Raw genomic sequence first — 21,912 nt, forward strand, 5'->3', positions numbered from 1 at the left:
TTTTTGCAGGACGTCCCACACACAAACACAGAGAGACACACAAACAGGCTGCACGCTGATGAACGCTTTCCCAGTACATTCAGAAAAACGATGGAGACAGATTTTAAAAGCTTGTTCGCTTTATCGCGAACAAAGTTTTGAAAAGTTCCATTAGAACGCGACAGTTCCTTCCTTTGAAAAACAGTTCAGTCGTGTACTGAGCCGAGGCGATTGGAAAAGGTGACGTGTGATTGTTTTTTTGCGGAATATTTCTGCTCTAAAGCAATAATAGCCAACAACAACTAAAAAGTAACTTCAATGCTTTTGAATAAGAGGAGAAGATGTGCACGGCACAGGTAAGACCGGTTTAATCAAATTCTCCGTTACTGATTTCTTTAAATCACCATCAATGCGGTAAATATCAAAGTGAAGATGGGCTATATTGATGTATATTGTACTATGCGATGCGTTTATAGCTGTAGGCATTTTGCTATTTTCATAAAAGCAAATGTAACAAAGAAGAAAAGTTTCATGCTAGAAAACCGCAGTGTTTATAAAAGGGAAAAAATTATGTGCGCATGCGCGCCGCCTTCTCTATCTGCAACAACAGCTGTCAAAAATATTTTAACAACGTTAGCGGTACATCACGTGTTTGATAGAAACAATACATAAACCCACCAAAACTGATCTAGGGTCAGTTTATACAAAAGTTAGACAAGACGAGTAGATAGATAGATAGATAGATAGATAGATAGATAGATAGATAGATAGATAGATAGATAGATAGATAGATAGATACTTCTCTAACATTTGTATCTGCAGGACATGGATCAGCGGCTGCAGGAGGAAGGATTGGATCCTTTGGCCTCCAGTGACGAACGTTTGTCTCTGTTGTGGCAGCTTTACATGAGCAGTGAAAATACAGTCAAATCCCACAACCAGCAGATCCAGGACCTGCAGAAGGAACGTGTCGCTGAGATTGAAAAGGTGAGTTTGAGGGGAAAAATGTATTTACTCACCTGCACTGTTTCAGATCTATTTAAGTTTCATTTTGTCTGTGGAACACAAAAGAGGGAAAATATACATATAGCATACATACATAAACAGATGAGAGACAAAATCTGTTTTATTTTTTATGTTAATTTTAACATTATGATTTTAGGATTTTTGTTGTAATGAAGTGTTTTTTTTTTCAGTACAAAATACACTTTTAAATATTTTCCTTTTTAAATAGTTTTATATTGCAAGTACCAAAAGTAACCTTACACATCACCGATGCCAGGGGTAATTACAAAAAATCCCAAAGCACATATCTACAGGATAAACACGATCTGACAAAAGTCTTGTTGTTTTTCCAAGTTTTAGAAACAACAAATAACTTGACTTCTGGTTGATCATTTAGTATCAGAAGTGGCTTATATGAAAGGCAAAGACCTCTAGATTACGCTTATTTTACCAAAATAAAATATGATCATGCCTTGATTTTTAATTATTTAATTAGGGCAGTAAGGTCTGACTGTGCTTAGACAAAAGTCTTGTCACTGAACAGAAATAATGTCCAGTATAGAATATAAAGTCATGCTGCAGTTGAAACAGAAGGCATATTGTGTATGACTCCCATGAGCTTTAAGGACTGCATACATACATCTCTGTAATGACTCAATCAATTATTAATAAAGCCATCTGGAATGGCAAAAGAAGCGTTCTTAGAGGAATCCCAGTGTTCACTGGATTTGTCTTCAATGCCTTTTCCATCCTACCCCAGACATGCTCAATAATGTTTATGTCTGGTGACTGGGTTGGCCAATCCTGGAGCACCTTGACCTTCTTTGCTTTCAGGAGCTTTGATGTGGAGGCTGTATTTTCTGAATTATGAAGTGATAAAAAGTTATACAAAATCAGATGACTGTCAATAATCTAATAACAAAATGAAACTACAGAATTCTGAACCTTACTTCATGCAATGGTCCGAGTATTTTGATATTAATATATGCAAATAAGTGCATATTTAAACAACACCTTTTAAACCCTGTAATTCTGAATCAACTGTGGAAGTATACAGATGAATATTAGCTAACGTTTTTACTCTGCAGTGTCTTGCCTAATGCAAACAGCAGTCATGGGATTTCTATGTCGTCAGGTCCAGCAACAAATCAGTCAAATCAAGAGTCTCACAAAGACCCGAGATTCAGTGGCTTTACGTCTGGAGCAGGAGAACCAAACGCTACATGCAACTCTGGATGACATCAACCAGCAGCAAGGTGCATTTCTATCCGTTTAATCTCAATCAGGCTCTTTTGTCAACTCCTGACTCTGTTGAATCATTGTGCACAGAGACTCAGAGGAGCGAGATTGCAGAGATGTTGCTTCAGGAGGGTCTGGCTGAGATGATTCCCATCAGCCTCAGTGAACAGGTCGCTTACCTCCTCGCAGACCGAGCCTCGCTGCTGGAGAAAATGCAGAGCCGGGAGGATGTAGAGGAGATGAAGATGATGCAGGATCATGAAGCTCTTAAGCAGAAAACCTCACCGAGTCATGTTGAGAATGTGCTGCATGTAAGTCGATCAAATCATCGGGATGTTTAGTCCTGCTGTATGCAAACACAAGTCAGTGCAAATAGTAACACTTCAAAATAATGGTTCATTCATTCATTTTCCTCCAGCTTAATCCCTTATTTATCAGAGGTCGCCACAGGGGAATGAACCACCAACTATTCTAGCATATGTTTTATGCAGCGGATGCCCAACCAGTACTGGGAAACACCCATACACACTCACATTGACACACACTCATACACTATAGCCAATTTTGTTTACCCAATTCACCAATAGTGCATGTGTTTGGACTGTGGGGGAAACCAGACCGCCTGGAGGAAACCCACGCCAACACGGGGAGAACATGCTAACTGGCCCAGCCAGGACTCGAACCAGCTACTTTCTTGCTGTAAGGCAACAGTGCTAACCATTGAGCCAGCGTGCAGCCCTTTCATAAGTGCAGTAGGTCATCTGCCAGATTGCTAGCATAAGAAATTTTATATCCCTCCCCTACCATCCAAAGCCACGCCTCCTTAAGTCATGAACGTGCACTGATTAGATTGAACACTAGATCATGTCATCACCAGTTAGAAAATTCTATGGCAGGGGTGTCCAAACTAGGTCCTGGAGGGCCGGTGTCCTGCAGATTTTAGCTCCAACTTGCCTCAACACACCTGCAAGAATGTTTCTAGAAAGCCTAGTAAGAGCTTGATTAGCTAACCCAGGTGTGTCTGATTGGGGCTGGAACTAAACTTTGCAGGACACCGGCCCTCCAGGACCAAGTTTGGACATGCCTGCATATTGTGTTTTTGTAAGTGTCAAAATAAAAGCCACTTTCCAACACTATCATACAGCATGGAAAAGCCAAGATCAAATATAAAGCTACTCCGACTGTGTTTGTCTGAAATAAAGAAAATAACAGAATAAATTATGGGTTAATTAATTTACATTTTTGGGTGAACTATCCCTTTAATAAACATTCTTGTCCATATTTCCACAAGGTGGCGCCACTACACGTTCAGAGCCCTTGGAAGCGGCTCCTGAGTCTCAGAAAAGCAGCTCAGAGTAAACAGAAATTAACTCCTGTATGTTTCTCACAGTTAACCCGATGCATGCATTGAAACGCACAACAAAAAGCATGAGGAGATGTTTCAGATGGATTAGGAAAATATCTATACTGTGTTTAATTTACATGCATATCACTTTTACTGTACTAACCTTGGATTTCTTCTAAATGTTCTTTTCCATGCATGCACGTCGAGGATTTCATGAAGCATGTTTACGCTCGGTGCCTAAAAGGCATGCATTGGTTAATGAAATATGGAAACTGTGAATGCTTAAATATGATAACCTGTGTGTCAAGGTCCTTTATTTTTGCATTTTTAGAAGAGGATATTTTTAAAAACATGCTTTAAATTTCAGTTTTAGTTTGTTTCTTGAATTAGTTTTAGTTTAGTTTTTATTCTGTGCACCCATTTCTTTTCAGATTTGATGGATTTACTTTCAGTTGTAGTTTTAGAAAATAGTTTAACAGTTTAAAGAGTAAAATAAATGTTTGAACAGACACTGAACCACAAATGCAACTTAAAAACTAATAAAAAAAATAAATATTGTGGAGAATTAAGACGTTGGCAGGAATAAACATTCCTAGTTTACATTCATTCATTTTCCTTCAGCTTAGTCCCTACATCTGAGATCACCACAGCTGAATGAACCGCTAGCTATTTTAGCATGTTTTATGCAGCGGATGCCCTTCCAGCTGCAACCCAGTACTGGGAAACAACCACACACTCAATCACACACACTATGGCCAATTTAGTTTGTTCAATTCACCTACATCGCATGTGTTTGGACTGTGGGGGAAACCGGAGCACCCGGAGGAAACCCATGCCAACACGGAACATGCAAACTCCACAAAGAAATGCCAAATGACCCCGCTGGGACTCAAACCAGCGACCTTCTCTCTGAGGCAACAGTGCCACCATGCTGCCATCTTAGTTTACATTTTTTGGCAAAGAAACAGAAAAGTTTGAACATGTTTTATGTATATACAAAAGGCCGTTTCTGTATATAATATTGCTCCTGACTGATGTTGCTTGGCTTTAAAAGTGCATCTACACAGTCTAGGCACAGGTCAGATTTTCTACCACAAAATGAACATATTAATTAATAAAACAATTATTTTATTACGGTTAGTTTCTAATGTTTTCAGTTTTGATTTTTCATTTATTGTGTGTTTTTTCTGTTTACTTAAATCTCTTTGCTGTGTTTATAGCAGGCGGCTGAAATGCAGTATAGTGTGGATAAACTGAAGGAGCGGACACTGCAGGCACTGGAGAGAGATGTAGAAGAAGCTTCTGCTCGACTCGCTATGGCTCATAAGGAGATCCGCAGACTCACAGATGAGCTTGAATCTGCTCACCTCACACAAAAGGCTTATGGTAAATCACTAGACATCACAGAATGGAAGACACTGGCTACACTGTAAAAACTGCTGCAAATTTTTACAGTATTGCTGGTAATTTTGGTTGTAAAATTTACCAGTGCACTGTAAATTAACAATTATTATTGTGCTGTAATTTTACAGCGCAGTTCTAAATAATAATTTAAAATACGCTTAAATTTTATAGTATTGTTGACAATTATTACACTGTAAATTAATAATTATGACTGCAGTGCTACAGTTTTACAGTATAACGTTGGTTTGTTCTGTAGACAATCGAAACAAATATTGCTTAAGGGGGCTAATAATATTGACCTTAAAATGGTTAAAAAAATAAATAAAACTGCTTTTATTCTAGCCGAAATAAAACAAATATGACTTTCTCCAGAATAAAAAATATTATAGGAAATACTGTGAAAAAAATCTTTGCTCTGTTAGTTATCGTTTGGGAAATATTAGAAAAAATAAATAACTAAAAAAATTACAGGACGGCTATTAATTGTGACTTCAACTGTACATTGTTATTGCTTTGCTATTGCAATAGAAAAAATCTTTAAAGGCTTTTCCATTAAGCATAAGAATAATGCAGTAATCCAGAATGCTCATAAATGGATGTAAACCGAGCTACTGACAAACATCATAACCACATCTTGTCTTATTAGAGCCCGAGTTGCAAGAAGCTCAGCTGGAAGTCGAGCACCTTCGACATGAAGTGGAGAAACTGAAACGCTGTGGTATATTTGTGGATTTCTCTTTCTTGTGCATTTTAGTACTTTATAATATTGTACATTTCTGTATATGACTTATTTTGTATCATTAGAAGTTGCTGAACTGTGCAAAACAAAAGAGATAAACCAGAAACAGGAGGACGAGTTGTGCCACCTGAGGCAGAATGTGAAGAGACTGCAGACAGAGCGCGTGCAATTACTTCAGATGGTAAGATTATCATGGAAAAAGTCTTATACATATATTATTTTACTAGAATGAACATGCTCAGTGGTTAGCACTTTTGCCTCACAATAAGTTGCTGGTTCGAGTCCCGGCTCGGCCAGTTGGCATTTCTGTGTGGAGTTTGCATGTTCTACCCATGTTGGCTTCCCCCGGGTGCTCCTGTTTCCCCCACAGTCCAAACACGTGCACTATTGGTGTATTCGGGTAAACTAAATTGGGCTTAAGCAGGTCACACACCGGATGTGCCGCTCGGCGCCACGACACATGACAGTTGGAAGTATTCGCATGAAATTTAAAATGAAACCGTTCATATGGCGCTCTGTGGTGCGGCAGAAATATAAACAGTGAACTAAGTCATGGCAGGGCGCCTCGGACCGGTGTGTGTACCCTGATAGAAACCTATGCTTAGAATTCTAAAATGCATGGCGCTGCGCCTCCCCAAGTGGCACTTGTGGTGTGCGACCTGCTTTAGTTAGTGTGTTTGAATGTAAGCGTGTATGGGTGTTTCGCGGTACTGGGTTGCATCTGGAAGGGCATTCGCTACTAAAAACATATGCTGTAATAGTTGGCGGTTCATTCTGCTGTGGTGATCCCTGATAAGACAAACTAAAAAATTCCAGCAACATTTTACCATTTTTTTTTTCTTTGTGAGCACTTTGACTGTTAGACCATGTACTGTACATATTAAATATAATACTGCATTCCTCCTGCTCATTGTAACTATATAATATATAATGTAACTATATTTTATTAAATACACAATTAAATAGTTTTTGAAGGCTATATTAATAATAATACATTTATTATAAGTACATTCTGAATGAGTCATACCAATATAATGTCTAAAGCACTATTATTGTTTTTCGACAGGCAGAAGCAACTGTCACTCCATCCACAGCCATGAAAATGCAGGAAGATGAAGCCCATAAACGGTTTGTTTAATGAAAATGTGTAAAATTCAATGAAACCAAGAAGATTTGTTAATTCTATTTACTTTTTATTTAATTGAAAAGAACACAAAGAACAAATTACTTGGTCAGTGGAAACAATGGAAATTGAATTCTGTAAATATAAATGGGTAAAAGGTTGGAACAGAGGCCTGTTTAGCACAGTTTAACAGCAACTTTTTCTTTTAATTACAGCATTTAATTATTTGAGAAATGAGGATGCTGATAGCTAAAGTTTTACCAGGAATTTTTTTTAACTTTTTGTATTGTGTTGTACTCATGGAAATCAAAATTGGTTTATATTTACTGAAATTAAACTGAAATTATTTGGCCAGAGACGTTGGAAAACTTTTCAAAAATGAAACACACGGACTCAACTTGTTACAAAACAAGTTTTTTTTAACACAATATCTTAATAATAATAAAAATATTAATAATTCCTGACATTTATATAGCGCTTTTCTGGGCACTTAAAGTGCTTTACACATAGGGGGGAATCTCCTCATCCACCACCAGTGCAGCATCCACCTGGATGACGCGGATGAAGCCATTTTGCACCAGACCGCACACCACACACCAGCTGATTGGTGGAAAGTAGACAGAATGATGATGCCAATTATGATTGAGATGCTGTGGCATGACCTTTTTAAGACAGTTCATGCTAGAAAAACCCTGAATTACAACACTGAATTACAACAATTCAGCAGAGATGAGTGGGCCACAATTCCTCCACAGCACTGAACAGACTCAGTGCAAGTTATGAAAAATGCTTGATTGTAGTTGTTGCTGCTAAAAGGAGACCAACCAGTTATTAGGTTTATGGGCAAACACTTTTTAACAAAGTGCTATGTAGTTTCTTCCCTTAATAATAAAAACTTTCATTTTAAACTGCATGATGCATTTACTTGTGTTATCTTTGACTAATATTTAACAGGCATGCAAATAAGATGAGGGGACTAACACTGTTGGTGAGGGGACTAACACTTTTTAACACAACTAACTATCTGCCTGTCAGTACTCAAAGATTTACATTACTGATGGCTCCAGATCATTTTCCAGAATCAGCTATATGTGTGTGTTCTTACAGGTGTGTTGATGAGATGCAGGAGCGTCTGCAGGATCTGACGCAGGTCACACTAAAGCTGTGGATGGACTTTGAGACGGAGACGGAGCTGCGGAGGAGAGCCGTGGACGAGTGTGAAGAGCAGAAGAAGAAGAGAACTGAGGCAGAACAGCTGGTCAGAAACTTCCAGACGCTCTGCGAGAAACAGACGGATGATTACAGGAGGAGCGTCGGCACCCTTCAGGTGGAGGTGAGAAAACAGATGCACTGTAAAAGATGTAATGATAAAAAGTCAAAAGTTTAAGGTCAGTTTTTTTTTTTTTTTAATTGTTCTGTTCATCAAGGCAGCATTTATTAAATGTAAAAAAATAAATATGAATTAATTTTAAATAACTGCTTTCTTATTGTATGTAGCTTCAAATGAGAGAGAATTGAGTTAATTGCCAAATTCAGCTTGTCTGGCTATGTCATAGCAAAAACCACATTTTATAAACACAACTTTTCCATAATTATAAAAATATTCTAACAATTAAAAGTCATCAAGAGCAATAAATAATACACAAGGTAAAATACATAAGTAATATGAACAATAAATCAGACTAAAATCAGTTTAGGTATTACTTTTGATAATTTTATTTTATTTTTTTACAATTTTGGAAGGATTCACATTTAAAAATTTCATTTAAAGTCTCTTCAGATAAAAATTGTTGTCTGATAACATTAAAAATGGGGCATTCCACAAAAATATGTTTTTCATAAAAATATGTTGCAAACAGTTTGGTTTGTTGCAATATTGGCATTATGGGGGTTCTTCTTCTTTGAGTAAATGTTCATGTGGAAGTATTGTGTGTCCGACACGCCATCTTCTGTAAACAATTTCATCATGTCTTCATTTAAAAAATAAATTGGATTTTCTTCCTATTTCTGGCTGAATTTCAAAAAGTTTATTTTCTGAGCACTGATCCCATTCTGTTTGCCATTTGTTAAAAATGTGGCCTTTTATTAGTGGCTTTAAATCCGAAGGTGGGGTTTTGCACTCCTTTAGCTTTCCTGTTAGGGCTGTCTTGGCGGCAGAAAACTATATTATAAAACTTTCTCTGTTGTTCATTCACTTTGATAAAAATGTCAATAATAATATAGGATGCTTCAGTTTAAAAGAATTCAATGTTTGTAGACAAGATTTTAAGTCTGAAAAAAAATAAAATTATGTTCTTCAGCATTTTCAATGTGTTCCAGAGCTAAAAATCGAGCCTTTGCTTCCGCTGTCAAAATTGAGCTTTGATCTGGAATGTGAATGCCGTAGTGTGATTGAAAGTTTCAAGTTAAATTATTACTCCAGTCATTATAGCTTTTATTACTATGACTATTAATAATAATAATAATAATAATAATAATAATAATAATTAGAGTGATTTCTGAAAGAACCATGTGACTCTGAAGACTGGAGTAATGAAGCTGAAAATTCATCTTTAAAATCACAGGAATAAATTATTAAATTAAACAAACTACTTTTGAACAGTTATTTTTATAGTGCAATAACATTTCACAATTTTTCCATGTGTACTGTATTTTTGATTAAATAAATGCAGCCTTGGTGAGCAGGAGAAGCTTTTTCTTAACATTTTAAAACCTGTTAAGCTTTATTTTAATGGTCCCTATTGGACATTTTGTTGACTAAAAGTTGCATTGCAACTACATGCCAATTAGTTCTCATTCAAGTATTAGTAGTCTGTCTTTATATGTTAGGTAATGCTCCTTCAACAGACATTTAACAGACTATAAGAAACTTTGCAAGTACATGTCAACTTACACTAACCCCAACCCCAACCTAACAGTCTACTTATAATCTAATGAGAATTAGCTGACATGTACTGTAGATGCAATGCAACTTAAATTCAACAAAATGCATTAAAGGATCATCAAAAATACAGTAATAACAAAAATATTACCAACCCCAAACTTGACCGGTAGTGCATATCAAATCAAAAACAATATTATTTTGCTTGTTTTAAGGAAAAACTCAATTACTTTTGCCATATTGTTTCTGAAAACAAGACAGTATCTTGTGCTCGTCTTGAATGCTTTTTTAGATATTTAGACTAGAAACAGGACAAAAACTCTTAGAAAAGCATTTTTTTTTTCGTGTTGAGACTGTCATATTTAATAAAATAAAGCATATTTATAGATAACATTTAAGAAAGCCTGTAATACAAATACATTTTTCAATTACCAAAGTATTGATTCAACTGGGGAAGTATGGAGATCTGTTGAACTTTTCCTAGTCTTCCCAGGTTAAAATATTAGTCAGAGGCTTTAAATAAGTTTAATCAATTTAATTAATTAGAGGAATAAAGCATTATAGAGCTCCGAGTGTCAGAGAACAGCAACACAGGCAGTTTGTGTTAGCTGGGCGCACACGCACACACACACACACTTCCTCTCCCCCCCATATTTATCATCGCCTCTCTTCAGCCTGCCCAGCGGCGCTTCAGTAAGGAAAATCCTCCATCCAGATCAGTTCAATCATCAGTTGTTAGGCAGAACAAGCTAATCTGCACAGAAAACGTTACGCATACATATAACAGAGCCCACAAGAGTGAGCCTTTGCCCCTCTTGTCCGTTATTGTTCCTGTAAACGAGCACACTCTGAAACTAAAACAAGTACCGAGGAGTTCACTTCTCGGTTATCAGTCACACAAAGCCACAGCTGTTATGGAGCAAGGTTATTTGAGGTTAAGCACACACGGTTATGAGGATAAACACATCAGCTTGAGTTTTAAATAATAAAAAACAGAATTAAACTGTTAATGCAAGGATTAGTCTATTAATGCATAGGACAAAGTTAAAATCGTCAAAAATTCTTTCAGATCCTGAATAATTAACCTTACTGTATACATTTTCCCTGATTTCTGTTTGACAGAGAGCAGATTTTTTTTAACACATTTTAAAAACATAATAGTTTCAATAACTCATTTCTAATAACTGATTTATTTTATCTTCATCATGATGACAGACAGTACATAATATCTGTCTAGATATTTTTCAAGATACTAGTATTCTCTCTCATCCTAGCATTGTTTCCGCTGGTGCAGGGTCTGCTCTTCAGCAAGGGTTCTGTTCAGGACCTCCTCCGGCGATGCATTGACGATCTTTAGGTCTTTCTTTAATTATTTGCATCCATTGTTTCTTCGGTCAACCGTGTGGCTGGCGTCCATCTAGAGCAGGGGTCTGTTTTTTTTTTTTTTTTGCGGCCCTCAGTGCAATATTTTGTGGCCCGCGCCGCCTGCTGTACACTGACAGAATCAGCGGAGCGGGGAGAGAGAGCGCTCCCCGCTCCGCTGATTCTATCCGTACACAGCGGTCACTGGCATTCCCCGCCCGCCGTGTAAACAAAGGGGTGGGGATGCCGGTGACGTCACCACGCACCCCCGCCCCTTTGTTAGACGTTGTGACGGGCGGGAAGTGTTAGGAGGGAACTCGCGCCGGCCAGAACCAAGGTAAGCTGTTCCCGCCCCTGCCTGTCACTTAGCTACTTATCTGCAGCCTGCCACCTACCTAGCTACAGCCTGCATCTTATATATATTATAGGTAGATACAGACTGATTTGACTGGAGTGGGGTGGGGGTGTTTTATTTATACATATATACGCCTTTTTTTTAGGTGAGGGAATGGAAGTTGAGTGAGTTCTCCCACTTTTTTCCTAGGACTTCAATAAGTTAAAAGTACAGGTCTAGACTTAATGATGATCATCTTCAAGCCATACTGAGGGTCTCAACTGCTTCCGCTCTAAAGCCAAATGTGGTTCAGATTTGTGAGAAGAAGCGCTGTCAAGTCTCTGGCAGCAAGAAGTAAGCAAAAGATGCCATGTTCAGAAGAACTGTTCATAATCTTCACTCAATGTTCTATTAATGTTCAGGACACTTCATGTTCAGAAGAAATAATTAAAACTGTTAATAATGACATTTGAGGACTTTTTTTTGTGAAATCCCTTATGCGGCCCAGCCTCACCCAGACTTTGCCTCCTGCGGCCCCCAGGTAAATTGAGTTTGAGACCCCTGATCTAGAGCAATCCTCATGGCTGTTCTTGTTAAAGTGTTCTCATCACTTCGGTTCACATCAATACCACGTTGGGTGCAATTTGAGCATCTTCTTGATGGGGACTACTCCCAGTTGCGTCCGTATGTCGTCTTTCATAAAATGGTCCCATCTTGTGATTCCGGGCTCCAGCAGAGGATCCGCATCTCCATGGTGTTTAGGGCCTGTTCATATGTTGTAGAGGCGGGACAACATTCAGAGCCATACAGGGCTACTGGGAAGATCAACTGTTTTGTACATTTTTCCCTTCAATCGGTCCAGCATCCTTTTGTCGCAAAGGATGCCAGTAAGCTGTCGCCAATAAGGGGATTAATAATATTGACTTTAAAATGCTTTAAAAAAAAACAACTTGTCTGGTCGACATAAAACAAAAAACTAATTGACATGAGGGCTAATAATGTACTATTTGCATTTTCTTTAACCTGCAGTGTCTTGTCTTAAGAGTAAAATCAGTGATGTGTGTTTCTTGTACAACCACAGATCAGAGATTTAGTAAGTAAAGTACGAGAGCTGGAGGTGCAGGACGTGGAGAGACAGCAGGAGAGACACCTGAAACAGGTAATCACAGCACACTGACTACAGCTGATCTGGTTTTTAGTCATGACTAACCACTGAATCATGAGTGTGTTTTAGGTGTCGTGTTTGCAGGATGAGGTTTGCCAGCTGAAGTTTGCCCTGCAGGAGGAGCAGGAGAAAAGCAAACAGATGCTCATAAACATGCAGATAGAGATAGACCAGGCCAGAGCGCTGGTGCAGGTGAAGAACCAACATTTTCACACCTAATGGAGTTTTTTCTTTTATTTATATATATATATATATATATATATATATATATATATATATATATATATATATATATATGTATGTGTAAATATAAAGCTAATTGAGTGCTAAAATTCATTTCTTGAAATAATAAAGGGGGCAGGGCGGCACGGTGGCACAGTGGTTGGCACTGTCGCCTCACAGCAAGAAGGTCACTGGTTCGAGTCCCAGCTGGGTCAAGTGGCATTTCAGTGTGAAGTTTGCATGTTCTCCCTGTGCTGGTGTGGGTTTCCTCCGGGTGCTCAGGCTTCCCCCTACAGTCCAAACACATGCGCAACAGGTGAATTGAGTAAAACAAAATTGGCCGTACTGTATGAGTGTGTGTGGGGGGGATGTGAGAGTGTATGAGTGTTTCCCAGTACTGGGTTATGGCTGGAAGGACATCCGCAGCAAAAAAACATATGCTGGAATAGTTGGCGGTTCATTTAATTTCACCTCTCAGTCAAGGAAAATTTTACACTCAAAAAAATTTGTTGCTTATTCAAAGAACTTATTTAAATTGAGCTGAAACAATATTATTCTTCAGGTTTTTTTGGGACAAAAATTGATTGTTTCATGTTCTATCTACTTCATGTTCTGTGTTCTAAAAAAAACAAAAAAACAATTAGGTTAACTTAATTGTGTTAGGACAACGAAGGAATTGTGTGGAACTCTGCAGTTTTAAAGTGTGATGTGATTATCAAACCAAAAACACTTTAATAACTAAATTAACTGGTAATTTATCTAACGTACACATTTATTTTTAACATGTCTGTCAGCAGTAAACACGTCCACCAGTATTTTACCACCAAAATGTAAAAAAAAATTAAATAAAGGCTTGAAAATATATAGAATGTTTGAAAGCAAAACATTTATGAAATATGTTGAAAAAAATTAAGAATATAGATGTATAAATAAATAAATATATATATATATTTATATATATATATATATATATATATTTATATATATATATATATATATATATATATATATATTCAGAAACTACACTGTGTGCATCTAACACAAAAAGCATTGCAATGAGATAAATTTTGAAATAGAACAAAATAAAAACATTTAATAAATAAAACACACACACACACACACACACACACACACACACACACACACACACACACACATTTAAATGCATTAATTTTTAAAGAGCCCATATTATGGGTTTTTGAAAATTCCCCTCCATGTAGTGTGTAACACAGCTCTAAGTGAAGTGAAGTATCCAGCTAAGGCTTAAATCTGTAAGAATACAGTGTTTAAAACTGTTGATTCATCTATAAAAGAGTCGAATCATAGTGCTTCAAACGAGTCGCCTTGATACCGACTCATTAGGTGTTTCGCCATGACGTACGAACGAAACAAAGTTTTTCACGTGCACGCGCAAACCCGGGAGATTTCAAACCTGAGGCCCCGCCCTCTGACGCAGTAACCCAGACACACACACACACACACACCCACAAACACACGCACACCCACAAACACACGCACACAAACATGCCGGTCGATTGAAGTCACACTGCAGATGGATATATTGAGTCTCTACCCAAAGATGAAACATCAGCATTATAACCAAGCAGTTGGAAACTTCTGGAAGCTACATGCTACAAAGAATACTTCATCTGAGTTTGTTAAAGGAAAGATCAGTAAAGAGTAACTGATGGACGTCAGGATGGGTTTCTTCCTACATTTCTCAAGTGTAAGTACGTGCGGTTAAAGTTGTTGCCTCGTTGACTCTAGCTTGCAAATGTATTTAGTTGTGATTTGTTACTTGTAACCGCGTGTACTGTATCAGGTTAACTGGATATATTATCTTATCGCGTGCAAAGTCACGTTAAAAACGCGACGCGTGCTGTTTGTTTATGGAGCTCCGTGCTAGAGTTCTGCTCCCGCGATTTATTCGGAAATGTATTCCCGCGCCGCAGAAATCTGGCGCGGGGAGAGAGAGAGAGAGAGAGAGAGAGAGAGAGAGAGAGAGAGCGAGAGAGAGAGCGAACGAACGAACGAGCTCTGTGTACTTTGTGCTGTGTGTGTACAGACAGCTTGGCTGTCTGGACTGTATACTGGGTGATATTTGGTTGTGTTCTCCGCTCTAGCGGGACCGGGCGCGGCGGGCAGAAAACGGAGCGGGTTCTCAGGCTAAAACCTGGCGGGTGCGGGCTGAAGCGGGAGCGTTGTCATCCGGAGGTGTGTGTGTGTTTTTGTGTGTGTGTGGTATGGCGAGTACACGACTGTCTCCTTCGTTCGGTTATCCGTGGCACTATCCACTCGCCATAGTGTGGCAGCTAAAGTCCACGCCTACACTATCGAGCGTGTATGAACTGTGATTACTTTTTAAATTGCTGATTAGCTATTGGCCATTTCCCTCTCTGACTGAAGGCAGTCGACCAATCGCGACAGACTGTCATCGGTCCAATCAGCGCAGATTAGCTCCGCGCTAAGGAGGGGTTTGGGAACAAATGAATCACTGGACGATTCATACAGGAGTCGCTGGGATAATTAGATAAAAATAAATGCAGATTATAAGACCATGAAAGTGTTTTTTGACCTTGCATGCATATTAGACTGTTGTTGGAGACCCTTACAACCAAGATATGACCTTATTTCATGTATAATATGGGCTCTTTAACACATCTGTGGACAGAAGTTAACACTTTCAGCAGTAAAAGATAAACGCTTTTGAAGAAAAAAGAAAGACATTTACAGTTATAAATTTTTTTTTGTAATGTTTGACAGCAAAGAATTTAAGAAATAAATGTTAATATAATGATTACATTAGTATACTTTTAAAGTATATCATAGTCAGGGCCGGTCTGCGAACAAGCTTCCCCGGGCCTCACTCACATCCACGACACAATCCTCCTCCAGCCCTCATTATAGTACATTAATAGTATATTTATAGATATTATAGTACTATAGTAGTGTAAGAACTGTACATTTTAGATTTTACTAGTCATTACTAGTCAAGATACTTATATTCAGCTTAAAGTGACATTTAAAGGATTAACTAGGCTTATTAAGTAAGGGTAATCAGTCAACTGATTGTAGGCTAATAAGGTTAACTAGGCAAGTCATTAGACAACTGTAGATTGTTCTGTAGGCTAGCCAATTAAAAAAAACAATTATTATTATATACTGTAGAGCTAATAATATTTACCTTAAAAATTATTTTTATGAAATATACAAGACTTAGTTTTTATTCTAGTCAAACAAAAAAAACAAGATAAATTTCTTCAGAAGGGTAAATAGAATAGGAAATACTGTGAAAATTTACTTGCAACATCACTTTGAAAATATTTGTATGAAATATTTGGAAATGCAAAATTGCAAAGCCGGGCTAAATATTTCTAAAATATCAGAGTTACCTGAGGTTTCCATGCTTTTCCCTCAGTCTCAGGAGATCCAGCTTCAGAAAGATGCAGACGAGCAGAAGAGTATGATTGAGGAGCTGCAGAGCATCCAGAAGATCCTCAACACCACCAAACAAGAACTGCAGATGCAGAGGAGAAACAACACAAAACTGCAGAACAACATAAGTGATGCGCAGCAGGAGAACCTCAAGGTGAGTCTCGCACTTAAAGTACACATGCAATCAAAATGAACCATACTGATGCTGTTGGCTTGTGTTGATCGTTTTGTGAGCAGTTTATCAGTATATTTCATTAAGAGATGCTCTGAGATATTTCACAAGTTTGTCCTTGAGATCTGAAATCTGAAAATGCACTATTCCTGTTTGTTTTCTGTTCAATTCTCAGATTAGGTCTGTCTGAGGGTTTGGGCGTGGCTAACATACTTAACCACGCCCCTCCAGCTGTCAGTTTTGACAAACAGAAATGGTGAGGAGGAGGAGACTGATAGGTTGTAATAACTCTCCCCAAACCCTTTTCCAGATTTTTCAGAAACTACTTTACTAGATCCAATTAACTCAAGTAGAAAAAACTAGCCACGCCCACTGTTTTCTCATTTAATATTCTGTTTCTCTCTGAACTGTCACAATACGAAAAAAAAACAGTCACAGCTTTTGGTTCATGTGGACTTTAAAGTCCTCAAAGTCTGTGTGAAATGAAATTTACGAGGTTTATTTTGCTAAAGTACACTGTTAGACTTTAGTTGAACAATTAATCAGTGCAATTTAATCTACTGAAAGCCCCGCCCCCTACTTAATATTCAGTTTTGGTCGCGAGTACATTAACATACTGAAACAAAAGACCGCAACTTCTGGTTCACTTCAAATCAGACTTCAAATCAACAGACTGAAGTGGTTTTAGCTGTTTGCATTGTTGATATTAACTCTTGTTCTAATTATGAATCATTATTATTTTTTATAAGCGCAGCTTCAACAGGACTTGAAGAACAGATTAGTCAGCAGTCAACAGGACAGTGAATCTCTGAGGACTGAACTTCAACTAGCTCTAGTGAGCGTGGACGCAGAGAGAAGGTAATCATGGTCATTGAAGTTAACTAAAACCATTAAAAAATGTTACAAAATAAATAAAGAATTCTAATAGTTTTTTTTTTGTTTTTATAACTGTATATCAACAACATGTATTATGAATAAAACAACAATACTACATTAAGTAATAACATTTTATTTAAGTAGGTGCATTATTTTGCAACACCAAGTATCAAAAGCAAACAAAAAGTAATAAAAATACAACAAACTTATTAACTATTTCACTAGGATTAAATATAAAATAAAAAACTCTTGACATAAAATTGCAGTCAGAAAAATATAGAAATACGTGTAAAAATAAATGCAAAATTCAATAACTGTACACTGAGAACAACGAGTGAATTAAACTGAATTAAAAAAGTAATAATTACTTTAGCAAGTTGCTAAGAAATTATTTTTAATTTTCATTTACTTTATATGTACAAAAATAACAGAAGTTTTGATTTACAAAACGAAATTGGTAAAATAAATTAATTAAAATGGAAAATATATTTAAAGACAAACAAAAACTGCAGTAAACTAAATTCATTCACTCATTTTCTTTTCAGCTTAGTTCCTTTATTTATCTGGGTTTCGGCAGCGGAACAAACCGCCAACTTATACAGCATATGTTTTACGCAGCGGATGTCCTTCCAGCTGCAACCCATCTCTGGGAAACATCCATACACACTCATTCACACTTATACACTACGGACAATTTAGCCTACCCAATTCACCTGTACTGCATGTGTTTGGACTGTGGGGGAAACCGGAGCACCCAGAGGAAACCCACGCAAACGCGGAGAGAACATGCAAACTCTACACAGAAACGCCAACTGACCAAGCCGAGGCTCAAACCAGCTACCATCTTGCTGTGAGGCGACAGCACCACTTACTGCGCTACCGCTTTGCCCCTAGTAAATTAAATATTAAAGAAAGAAAAAAACGGATTTCTGACACAATTTTATTTTAGCTAGCTGCCAAGAACATTTCACAATTTCATTTAATTTACACTATATGTACCAATACATTGTCTCACTAAAACAAAAATAAAAAACAGGAATTCACAACAATATCGCTAAAATAAAATAATAATAATAATTTAAATGAAAAACAGAAATAAATAAAAACAAAAATTGCAGTAAACTAAATGTTAAATATATAAAAAAAACTTTGAATATTATTTTAGCTAGCAGCCAAGAAAACATTTCTCGGTTAATGTACCAACACATTTTGTTTCAATAAAAAAAAACACAATTGCTAAATTAAAATACAAATAATTAAAATGGAAAATATAAATAAAGAAAAATTCACAACAAAACTGCAAAATGTCAACAAATTCAAAATTAAAATGGAATATATATATATATATATATATATATATATATATATATATATATATATATATATATATATATATATATATATATTAAATCTAATTAATCAAATAATCAATTAATTAAAAGTAAAAAGCTTTGAATAATACTACATTGTTTCCTCTATTTTATGCCAGTAAATACAACGACAAGCGAATCCACTACAAAAACAAGCTGAGCCGAGCCAGAGGGCTTTACCTGAGAGAGACAAACCGGCGAGACGAACAAATAAAAGACCTGGACAAACAGATCTGCATTCTGAGGAAACAAGAGGAACAGGTAACATGGCAAGTTATACACTATCTGACAAAAGTCGTGTAGCTTATCCAAGTTTTAGAAACAGCAAATAATAACTTGACTTCTAGTTGACCATAAGGCATCAGAAGTGGCTTATATGAAAGGCAAAGGCCTCTAGATTACGCTTATTTTACCCAAATGAAATATGATCATGTCTTGATTTTTAATGATTTAATTAGGACAGTAAGGTCTGACTTTGCTTAGACAAAAGTCTTGTCACTTAACAGAAATAGTCATGGTGCAGTGGAAAAAGAATGAATATTGTGTATGACTCCCATGAGCTTGGAGGACTGCATCCATACATCTCTGCACTGACTCAAATTAACTTATTAATAAAGTCAGGACTCTGGACATGCAGGACTTCCAGAGTTCATCAAGACTCTTTGGACTCATCTTCAATGCCTTTTAAAAAACAAAAGCTGTTTCTGAAATATTAATAAAATGTGCATTATTTGTCAGTGTTATTATAAAAGATTTAAATTTAAGATTTTTAATTAAAGATCCTCCCATTTTTCATTCTGTTTTTGCACAATTGAGCACAATTGTTGAAATAAAAATCAAACAAATTATTTAAAATTTATTTCAGGCACTTTCAAAGACCTGTGTTTGTTTTTAACTGTCCAGACCTTGAATCAATTCTAGTACTGAATTCAAATACTTAAAGAAGTGCGGGAACCCTAAAATAAAGTAAACAAGTGCATGTGATCATTAAATGCTGATGTCGGTCTCTCATCAGATGTCATACATGATGAAGACGGTCATGTCTGAAAACCAGAGTCTGCTTCAAAACAACACAGATCTGCTTCTACAGCTGCACGACTCTGAAGAGACTCAGAAAAACACGTCACACACCGTCTTCACCATGCAGAGGAGGTACTGTTTAATCTACAGTAGATGTATAGTACTGTCAAAATACTGACAATTCAGCTTTGAATCATAGAAATAGATGACATTTTAAAATACAAATAAAGTGGGTGTGAAATCAAATGTACTGTTTATTTGCTAGTGCACATTGTTATTCTTTAGGTCAGGGGTCACCAATCTTGTTCCTGGAGGTCCGGTGACCTGCAGGGTTTAGCTTCAACGTGCCTCATTACGATTATCATGCCATCGACTCGAAATTTAGAATTTAGAAATGAAAGCACTGTTCACCGATGAGTTACGTGGGAAGAACAGCCCCGGTAACAGTCTATGGCTCTATTTTGATGGTCAGTGGTTAAGTTTGACACCCAGTGGTTGAATTAGGTATTGCATTCCTGGATTAATACAAACGCAAGCGCAGGTTGCCAGATTAAGGACCAACACGAGAGTCTGACTATCGAGCCTAAAGGCTGATATAAACCGTGTTCTATAAAACAGCAAGCGATAGAGGGAATATTTTCATATTAACAGGAGCTTCTGTTCTAACCAACACCTCGAATTGAAATGTAAGAAACGGCTTCTATCTCTTACAGCTGAACAACAGAAAACTGACAATAATCAGCTCAGGTAAACCACATGCACTTTATTCAGGGTAGTTGCTAATAATGTGAGATTGAATGCCATTTTACATGACATTTATTGCCATACTACTGAAAACAGCAGGGGATAGTTCATTTGATAAATAAAATAATTATTTTAATAATAAAATTGTTCGAAATTGAACTTTAGACCCGTGAAATAATGCAAACCAACAGATATCAGTGATTCAGCATCCACATTTATTAATGTTAAAGAGATTTAATGAGTATTAATTCGATTATAAACCTTTCCATTTCGTAAGCAGCCAAAAAGCTAAATTGCTTATGACTGCAAATCACATAGTGTGTTGTTAGGACACAGGGTTACACGGGGGTGAGGGGTAACCTGCCCACGTAATGTTTGTTAATAACATTTATATTATTTGCTAATTAATAACCACCTCATGTGGAACTCTGAATCTGCATCTCATTTCAGAGTCTGCGATTGTCCACCCCCCGGTCGCATTTCGGACATAGGCGCATACTTTGAGAGCCTTCATGACTGATTGAATGAATACGTTGTTTTCCAACAAGGCAACCCAGAGTGCTGAAATATAATTGGCTAAACTGGCATTGGGCGGGTTAAAAGAACTAAAACAAAGACAGCGGTTCCGGCACATGACACACATTTTCAAAGCAGAACATCTGACTTAAGAATTGTTTTTCCAGATAAACAAGAATGTCCACTTAGCATGTTTCTTAAACATCTGCTAATAAATCTATTTATTATTTCACTAATAAATCTCAGATTTTTAAACAGAATTCTTCGCAATCCATTAAAACAGTGCTTCTTGTTTAACGTCCTCAGGATTAATTTGCTTGAAGAAGAAAACAGTCGACTACAACAGACGACAGCACAGATGTCTGAGCACATTGAATGCCTGACGACACTGGCTGAGACAGACTGTGATGTAAGTACATTCATTTAAATGTAATTTTGCAATGTAACAATTCCGTACGTTTACGATAAGTCTAATAATTTGTGTTCTCTCATTTTATTTCAGGAAGTTAGTGCTGAGAGTCGTGTTATCGAGGGTGAAGACCAAACCACTCTTCCTACATAAACATCTTCATTTTTCATTGTGAATCGCTTAAATTATTTTTGTAAACTCAAATATTTCTAAATAAATGTCTGTGTCTACAGATCACAACAAAACCTTTTCCTCATGTGACATAATTGGCTAAATTGGAATTGGGCAGTTTAAAGGGACCAAAGCAAAGACAGACGTTCTGACATGGAACGCACATTTCTTAACTTTATTACAAAAGCTTTATTTTATTTTTTTTAAATGACCAATTCATTTATTTTATTTTCGGCTTAGTCCCTTTATTAATCTGGGGTCGCCACTGCAGAATGAACAGCCAACTTATCCAGCTAATGTTTTACCCAATGGACGCCCTTCCAGCTGCAACCAATTACTGGGGAAACATCTCATTCACACTCATACACTAGGGACAATTTAGCTTAACCCAAAATCCACAC

General features: G+C 37.0%; 2 protein-coding genes across 23 annotated transcripts in view; one reads left to right on the forward strand and one right to left on the reverse strand.

The window, feature by feature from the left end:
* Positions 1–21,912, reverse strand: part of emp3a (epithelial membrane protein 3a (MAM blood group)) — a 38,861-nt gene that overhangs the window by 14,149 nt on the left and 2,800 nt on the right. For 2 of the 18 annotated variants that reach the window (XM_087274364.1, XM_087274368.1), the window contains 7 exons: positions 18,832–18,891; positions 16,191–16,315; positions 7,940–8,184; positions 3,732–3,805; positions 2,403–2,569; positions 999–1,034; positions 788–933 (listed from right to left, as the gene is read on the reverse strand). The gene's annotated coding sequence lies outside the window, so the exon portion shown is untranslated. Of the gene's footprint in view, positions 1–778; positions 934–998; positions 1,035–2,402; positions 2,570–3,731; positions 3,806–7,939; positions 8,185–16,190; positions 16,316–18,831; positions 18,892–21,912 lie in introns of all 18 variants that reach the window. The other 16 variants (XM_087274373.1, XM_087274362.1, XM_087274375.1 and 13 more) reach the window with 9 other exon arrangements.
* On the forward strand, positions 20–21,585 carry si:dkey-264d12.5. Of its 5 annotated transcripts, none has more exons than XM_087274222.2 (18): positions 20–335; positions 802–966; positions 2,120–2,240; positions 2,314–2,534; positions 3,515–3,598; positions 4,789–4,954; positions 5,619–5,690; positions 5,777–5,892; positions 6,778–6,839; positions 7,942–8,167; positions 12,493–12,570; positions 12,646–12,768; positions 16,217–16,387; positions 17,160–17,263; positions 18,771–18,912; positions 19,667–19,803; positions 21,238–21,340; positions 21,434–21,585. In XM_087274222.2, the coding sequence occupies exons 1-18, from the start codon at positions 321–323 to the stop codon at positions 21,491–21,493; spliced, it is 2,166 nt and encodes a 721-aa protein (XP_087130348.1). In that variant the 5' UTR covers positions 20–320; the 3' UTR covers positions 21,494–21,585. The 5 variants fall into 5 exon arrangements, 3 of the variants coding, with proteins under 3 accessions (XP_087130348.1, XP_087130349.1, XP_087130350.1); XM_087274223.2 differs by having other exon boundaries at positions 4,792–4,954; XM_087274224.2 differs by lacking the exon at positions 3,515–3,598.

This window comes from Danio rerio, chromosome 11, assembly GCF_052040795.2.
Source record: "Danio rerio strain M-AB ecotype USA chromosome 11, GRCz13ab, whole genome shotgun sequence".
In the NCBI taxonomy this organism is placed as follows: domain Eukaryota; kingdom Metazoa; phylum Chordata; class Actinopteri; order Cypriniformes; family Danionidae; genus Danio; species Danio rerio.

Excerpts from the sequence above, each read along its gene's own strand:
- si:dkey-264d12.5 (XM_087274222.2), top strand. Across the intron at positions 12,769-16,216 it reads AGGCCAGAGCGCTGGTGCAG|TCTCAGGAGATCCAGCTTCA; the intron begins GTGAAGAACCAA and ends CTTTTCCCTCAG. Across the intron at positions 16,388-17,159 it reads CGCAGCAGGAGAACCTCAAG|CTTCAACAGGACTTGAAGAA; the intron begins GTGAGTCTCGCA and ends TTATAAGCGCAG.